Below are 8,188 nucleotides of genomic sequence, written 5' to 3'. Positions count from 1 at the left end.
TGGACCTTCTTCCTCTTTCTTGACTCTGGAGAAAAGTTTATAAAATTATATCATTAATCTTCTGTGGGGGACAAAATGTTTGTAAAGTTGAGATGATAGCCACCTTCAGGAAATAGAGGGATATCTGACCACATTAGGAAATTAAGGACAGCCTATTCATACCCCATTTTGCACACAGCAACTTCCAAAAAGAAAAAAAGATTGTCTGCATTTGAAACAAAGCCATCATAAATTGCTAGTAGAACTATTGCCCAGATAAAGACACCTTGATTGATCAATCCTCCAAGTTAATCACTTGATCAATTAAATATGCATCAACTACATAGTACAAAAAAACCATTCTAAAAGGGAGGAAATCATTATTCATCAAAGTTTCATTGCAGTATGCATAATCTCAATGCATTTTTACCATCACATGGGAGGAAAAAAGCTTTTCACATTTCAAGCATTAAAAACACTTCTGTTAAAAACATTTTAAAGAAATAAAATCTGTTGCCTGATTAATGTGGGGAAAGGGAACATAGTAAATAGATTTAGATGTTTCAGTTTAGATCAGAGCTTTCTGCTGAATGAGGATGTTTTTGCAATGCCTTAAACCATACCTGAACTGCAAAGTTGATTGGCAAGCCCCAGCCATGAAGGACTTGACAGCCCCCAGTTACTATTGTTCTAGGCAAGCAGCAGCAACAACAACTGGAATCTAACCTTTTGGGGTGCCAGGTGACTACATTGTATTTGGCTTGGGGGAGGAAAGAATGATGTGGTGCACTCTAATCTTGTCTATGCTGACAGATGGTTCTGTCCAGGGTCTTGGGGAAAGGGGGCGTCACATCACTCGATACCCGACAGAACCTGGGACCTTCTGCCTTCAAAGCATGTCTTCCGCCACCAAGCTGTGCTCCCCTCAAAAATGGTGTTGCCCTCTTAAACAATCCAGCAATAATATCAGCAGCAACTAGGCCCCTGACAACCTTTGAAAACCTCCTCCTAACAACAAAGGGATACCGTAAAGGGATGGTATCCGCAGTATGCAAAATACTACTCCAAAATCCCACGAACCCCCTAGACGCAATCAAAAAACAATGGGAGGATGACATAGGCTATGAGATTAACCCCACTCAATGGACCAGAATGTGGTCTAAACCCCCCTTTAAAGCCATATCAACGAAAAGAAAAGAACTCACTCTGAAACTCACCTACAGGTGGTACCTAACACCAAGAAAACTAGCGCTAATACGCCCAGGAACCTCACCAAAATGCTGGAGAGGGTGCACCTCCACAGGAACATACCTCCACATGTGGTGGGAGTGCCCCAAAATCCAACTATTCTGGACAACAGCCATACGAGAAATATGTAAAATAACTAAGCAAGTATTAGAAATCACCCCAGAATTGGCCCTAGTAAACATCTTCCAAGACAACAATGCCCATTTACACCACAAAGAACTCATAACCCACCTACTTTCAGCAGTCAGAAACACCATAACCAGACACTGGAGAGGCCTGTCAGAAGTAAGCATGGATCAATGGAACCAAATAGTATGGGAAACAGCCTTACTAGAAAAATTAACCAATAACCTGAAACTGACAGGGGGACAAACAGAAGAAGATGTCTTCACACCGTTATGGCTTCCCTTTATCACATACACAGCCCAACAAGACAATGACAAAACTCCACCAACAGCATACAAATCAATATGGCTAACCTGATTCAAAAACACCCACCCACCCCACTCACACAAGAAAACAAAATAAAAAAATTCCTTCCAGTAGCACCTTAAAGACCAACTAAGTTAGTTAACTAACTTAGTTGGTCTTTAAGATGCTACTGGAAGGAATTTTTTTATTTTGACTATGGCAGACCAACACGGCTACCTATCTGTAACAAGAAAACAAAGATCACCACAGCCAACCACAAATAAACAACCACACCCTCGGCCAACCCTAACCTCTCTCACCACCAAAGGAACACAAGTGAATAGCAGAGAACCTGCACAAGCGATGCTGACACAAAACCCCACATATATTATGTACAATAGAAACATCACCACCTGACACCACCCCCACTCACCTTTCCCCCCCCCACCTCTTTCCCTCTTTTCTTCCGAATGTCTCAACAAATGAAACTGATCTGTAAAAAATGTTACTGGGGGTGGGAGGAGAGAGAGTGAGGGACATTGCACATACTTTTGTAAACTAAGAAAATCTTTAATAAAAATACATTTTTTAAAAATGGAGTTGCCGTGAATTTAATGACTTTCCTGATCCCTTACTGCTTTGTGATCCCACGTCAAAGGAGCAGTTTGTGCAACAGAAATGCCAGATAGTGAACAAGTTTTGCTGCAAAGGTGTTTCTTCCCAGATTACCATTCTGCAAGCCCTGCTTCTGTCTCTTATCTCTAGGTCCTTCTCTTCTATACCTTTTTTTTTTACATGGAAACACATCTTCAGGATAGCCAAGTTGTGTGAAATAACAACACATACCCTTTATTTTATTTTAATCTATATACATTGGTTCAACTGAAGTTACAGAAAGCATCGTAAACATCCCATTCTTGAATCGGAGCTAGAAGAAGCATCTCTATTTTATCAGTGTTGAACTTTTGTCTAAAAAATGGAAGGGTGTGAGATATTTAAAGTTTGATCTCACCCCTGCACATTTCACTTGGAAATAAGTGGAAATCCCATTCCTTTCTTCTATTTTTTTCCTAGGTGACCCTACCTGGGCATTACACCAGCGGTTTGGATACTTGCAATCCTATGCCTGTCTACTTGCAAGCAAGTCCTCTTGACTTATAGTCTCATGGAACTGCACAGTATTGCAACCAAATGAAAGAAAGGCTTATAGTGGTTGAGTTTGAAAGTTCTTTGACAAACCTGGTGGCGTCTGGAATTATTCGTGTGCGGTTTTCTTCACAAAGTTATTCAGTTTTATTGCTCCGATATTTATTATTCCTGTAACCCAAAGCTAACATGAATTGCAATGTTTGGATTCGACATGCCTCGGTACAATAATCTGATATTGTACAGCTGCTCATTTTATGCCTTTTTCTTCTTCTTCCCACCTCCAGTAGTCTTGGTGCTTGGTGGCGCCTGTGGTGAAACAGGGGATTCTTCCTTTGGCGAAGACTGCAGCTGTATCGATGCTTCCTCCAACTCTCTGCACAAACTTTCCTCCATCTCCTGAGCTGCTTTTTCTGCTGCAGCTTCTTCTAGCTTTCTGGCTTCCTCTGCCTCCCTCATAGCATTAAGCCTGTGGCCAGAGTGGGGTGGGACAGAGAAGTTGGGGGATCAGAGTCTCTTAAACCAAAAAGTCGTAACACAGTTCAGAACATGTGAGCCACAAAACAACAAATCCATAAATGGCACCCACACAAATGTCAGGACGATATCAAGGAGCCATCCCTTATTGAAACAGCCAGCTTCATGTTCAGATGCAAACCTTGCTTAATCATTTTTAATTAATTAATTTAATTAATTTTTATTATTACGATCACAGACCAGTTCCGGCTCACTTACAATATCAGGAAAATCATAAAACGCAACAGGAATACATTGAATTGCAATTGGGTATAACAGAGACAATACAGATATAGCGGCAGTTAAATATATATATTAAATATTGATCTTTGCTTAATCATATCAGCATAAGCAAAGGAAGTAAATTATCCCCTAGTGAAGAAAATTAACTCTTTTTCTAAAGATGACCAGTGGTACTTGCCATTGTCTTCTTGATTTGAGCATTTTGATGCTAAGGCTCAAACTTGGAAGTGGCATGGATAAGTATGTTCTTTCTCTCAAGTTTCTAATTTTTCCAGGTACCCTGTTCACTTTGCTTCCTTAGCTCCATAGATATATTTCATTAAAAATCAAGGCTCACTACAGCTACTTCTAACGCTAAGGCACAGTTCAGCCTTACATGTGAACATGTAATCTCAATCTGGCATAATAGAAGGCAGACTATAGCAATGAAGGCCAGGTATTGCCAGCATGTCTCCAATGAAAACAGCCGGGCCATCTAGCAAAGCACCCTGTTTTATGATGGGATAACTCGGTTGGTAGAGAATGTGACTCTTAATACCAGTCTCGTTGGTTTGAGCCCCACATTGGGCAAGAGATTCCTGCATTGCAGGGGGTTGGACTAGATGACCCTCATGGTCCCTTCCAACTCTATGATTCTATGAACGCATATGGCAAGGCTCCTGCCAAATTTGGGAGCAGGTTAGAAACCATGATCCACAAGCAAAAAAGCTGAAAACTCACTTTGCTTCTTCTTCAGCTTCTTGGATTTTCTTCAGTACAAGGAATTCAGCGTGCCGAATCCTGTTGTCTATAATGGTTTCTTTCACGACTTCCAAGTGTTTGTAGCCGGCAAAGAATTTGTTGACAAAAAAGATGTAGATCTGGCTCATCCATAAACCAAGTTTGTCCTTCTGCTCGTTCTTTGCACTTTCGAGGTTATCTGCAAGACGGCGGAGCGAGGGGATGGGAAATAAAATGGAGTTTTAGTTGTAGGGCAGGGGACGGCCAACGAAACGCCCTCCAGTTATGTGTGATGCCTACAACTGCCATCATCCCTGGCTATTGGCTGTGCTGGCTGAGGATGATGGGAGCTTCTGCAGCAGAGCACCCCCTTTGGCCAACCCCTGTTGTAGGGGAAAGACTATCATAGCTCCATAGCAGACCACATGCTTAGGATGCAGAAGATCCTATGTGGATCCAAGGGTGGAGGAAGGTGGGGCGGTGGAGGCGGAATAGGCAGGGCCAGAATTAAAAGTGGGCTGAGCAACAAATGTGAATTTTACCTTTTGCATGGTAAGCTAGTTCCTTTCCATCCTCTGCCCAGGCAAGCGAGCAGCATAATCAGAGTCTGGGGATCCATGCGAACCAGACAAAAGCACCCAAGATGGGTGCACAGACCTGACATTTTGCAACAATGCTTTCTTCTAAGGAACCTTCATTTGAAGGGTAGTGGGATGTTGGTTGTGGGGATTGTTATTTTGCTATTTTGAAAAATCAGTAACATTTTCTTTTCTTTTTTTAAAGGAGGGTGCAAAGCAGGGTTAGTGAGGGGTGTATCTCATGAGGTGTAAGGCCCCGGGGAGAGTCCTGGGGGGCAGACAGAGATGCATAGAGGGCTGTATTTAGACCCTGGGCCAAAGGTTCCCCATCTGTGCAATACTGTTGGCTTATGGCTTATGGCTTGCAATCCACTGCAGAATTCAAGCACGCTTCGTTTGGGACTTAGCTGTGGGGTCAGAGCAACTTGTCCCGTTGTGAAAGCCTTCAAAAAAGGAAGGTGCAAGTTATTGTGTTCTGGTCTGGTGTTCTTTTACTGCCCTCTTGTGACAGCAGGAAATCTTACAGGAATGTGTACTCAAATACTGCACAATCTGCAGCTCAGTGTGACCCTTCCAACAAGCAGCACCTCTAATTAGATTAGATAGAGACATAGCTGTCAACTTACAGATTTGAAAATACGGGACCAGCAGCCTCGAAAATAAGGGATCAGCAGCCAAAATAAAGGATTTTAGTCAACCAGCAGCCAAACGAAGCCTCAAGTGGTGGTTCCCACAGCGCAGCAACCCGGCAAAGGGGATGCAGCATGGAAAACCACCGTCACCTCTCCGCTGGGAAGCGCTGAGCAAAGGCGAGTCCCCAGGCAACGCGGCCAATTTGATCGGCACAAAGCATGCAAGCTCCACCCCCAGTCGTTCTTAGACTCCTTATTGGGTGAGCAACACAGCCAAGTGACACAGTTGGAGCCTCCCTCTTCCCTGGCCGGCAGGGAGGGAGGGAGGGAGAGGAGCTGCTTCCTTTGAAACCCGGAAAATTTAAGGGACATCATCAATAAGGGACAGCAGCGGGACATGGTGCTGGGATAAGGGACTGTCCTGCCAAATAAGGGACACTTGACAGCTATGGATAGAGAAGGGAATGCTTTTCAAATAAATAAAGGTCAACTTATTGTGGGTGCCAACACAATCCAGAAGTAAAGAAACAAAACACCCAGAATATAGGAAAACAAAGAGATATACTAAAAGGGCAACATCTTTAGCTTGCTCAATGGTTAAACATGAAAGCAAACAAAATAAATCCTAACAAAGGTTGTTGGAAACTGCATTCTGGGTTATGAAATTGTGTGGGTGGGTGTGCCAAACATAAACGTACATATATTAATAATAGCAACTCCAAAAATGCAAAAATGATTCTTTACATTTATAAAAAAAGTTATCCATACCTGATAGCTTGCTATATAAAAAGCTCTAGTTTTCTCACCTGCTAATTCCTTCATCGGAGCGCTAAGAATTGACTCTTGCCCTGCTTCCGCGCTTGATAGAGACTGAGCTACACTTTCTTCTTTCTCTTCCACGATAGCAGAGAAGGTGACATTAAAATTCATGGCTGAACGGAAGAAAAGAATCTGCTATATATTTTGGAAAGTCATTTGTCTCTTTGCCTGTTTTCTATGCATTTCAGACACCTCTTAAGTTACCACAACCAAATTTTGCACTATAGTTCTTGAGATAAAGGAGCAAGTTTTTGTCGACTACAACCGGATGCCCTTTTGAATCAAGGTGGTGGTGGGCTGAGTCTTCCTAAACTGCACTGACTTTAAATGCTGGTGTCATCACCCGTAGAACTCAGCACGGTTCTCAACATAAAGATACAAGATGAAAACACAAAAAATGCAATAACAGGAACAAACAAACAAAAAACTACATGAGCCAATAACACACACACACGTCCCACAAACACATTTAAATCATTACAGGATGTTAGACTGTCAAAGGCCTAGTTGAACCACATTAATTTCAATGCCAGTTTTTCCCTCAGAGCAAAAAAAGATCCTGTACAACAAGGCTCAGATTGGAAGGACCAGAATTTCCAAGGACCCACCCTGAGGAGAGAGACTTTTTTCTTTACTGGGAGATTTTGAACCATGCCGAGAACCTTTGCCCTCTTTTCCTCCATTCTTGCCTTTTCCTTTCTGTGGTAATGAGAAAAAAGATAATAAAAAATGAGTTGTTGAGTTAGGGGATCGTGTTATTTTCAAAATCTGGTACCGTAATTAAGATAAATCATAAAGCAAAAATAAATATATGTCCAGGTGAGGTTGTTCAAAAACGAGTTCATGGCTCAAGAGAACAGTGTCAATGTTCTTTACTCTTCTATTTATTTGTTTCACAAAACTGAAATGAAACGCATGTAGCTGCTACCTGTCTGAATAGGCTTGCCTAAAGAAAAATGTTTGAAGCAGGCACTGAAAAGATTACAGCAAAGGTGCCTCTGCCTGATGTCAAGAGGCAGGGAGTTCCAAAGTATAGGTGCTGCCATACTGAGGTCCTGCAGGTATACCCACAAGAAGATTCTGTCTGGAAGATGCTTTTGTGCATGTGCCCAAGTGGGGGGATAAGAGGTAAACTAACATTGGCTGGGAACCAAATCTCAATGCCCCAACTCAATGCCCCAATGTCTAGGCCTAACTGCCAGAACTTCCTACGCCACCCACAGAAAGCCTCAGTAAATATCCCCTCAAAAATCCACATTACACTATTCTTCCTGCTCAATACCTGTTTGCACTAGCTCAGGCCTCTTCCACATGCCCACATTTCACTGGGCGCCAGGTCTGAACATTTGCCCTCGCATCTACAATGGTACCTCGGGTTAAGTACTTAATTCGTTCCGGAGGTCCGTTCTTAACCTGAAACTGTTCTTAACCTGAAGCACCACTTTAGCTAATGGGGCCTCCTGCTGCCGCTGCGCGGCCGGAGCATGATTTCTGTTCTCATCCTGAAGCAAAGTTCTTAACCCGAGGTAATATTTCTGGGTTAGCGGAGTCTGTAACCTGAAGCGTATGTAACCCGAAGTACCACTGTACTCTGAACAAAAAATAATAATACAGAGTGCTTCTCTCTACGGCTGAGCACAGTGAAGTCTGCTATAAGTGCCTCCCCAGCTTGAAAGGGGGGTATAATAGGAGGGTGTGCCCACACCATGTTGTGTCCCTGTTTCTTTTTCTGCTCTTTTGGGTGTGGTAGCCGTTTTTGTGTTATGCCATGCAACCCCGGCGGCCATTTTGTGACTGGCGCCCACAGCATTCCAAACATGCGCAGTGGCCCCAAATGGTTGGTGATCCCCTGCTTCCATCACGTGATCACATCAGACAACCTACAAGAAAGCAAGC

The 8,188-nt window shown here is 42.9% G+C and overlaps 1 protein-coding gene across 3 annotated transcripts in view; it reads right to left on the bottom strand.

Moving 5' to 3' along the window:
- Window positions 1-2,187: 2,187 nt before the first annotated feature.
- The window catches only part of LOC310692848 (radial spoke head 10 homolog B-like), a 29,584-nt gene continuing 23,583 nt past the window's right edge, over window positions 2,188-8,188 (bottom strand). For all 3 annotated transcript variants that reach the window (XM_083474218.1, XM_083474220.1, XM_083474219.1), the window contains exons 18-21: window positions 6,901-6,991; window positions 6,280-6,405; window positions 4,264-4,462; window positions 2,188-3,253 (exon numbers count right to left, since the gene is read on the bottom strand). In XM_083474218.1, coding sequence (XP_083330344.1) covers window positions 3,040-3,253; window positions 4,264-4,462; window positions 6,280-6,405; window positions 6,901-6,991 — 630 coding nt within the window. In that variant the 3' untranslated portion in view covers window positions 2,188-3,039. The remainder of the gene's footprint in view (window positions 3,254-4,263; window positions 4,463-6,279; window positions 6,406-6,900; window positions 6,992-8,188) is intronic.

Source organism: Podarcis liolepis (assembly GCF_965112155.1).
Source record: "Podarcis liolepis genome assembly, chromosome: 14".
Taxonomy (NCBI): domain Eukaryota; kingdom Metazoa; phylum Chordata; class Lepidosauria; order Squamata; family Lacertidae; genus Podarcis; species Podarcis liolepis.
This window is presented reverse-complemented; position numbering and strand designations above follow the sequence as displayed.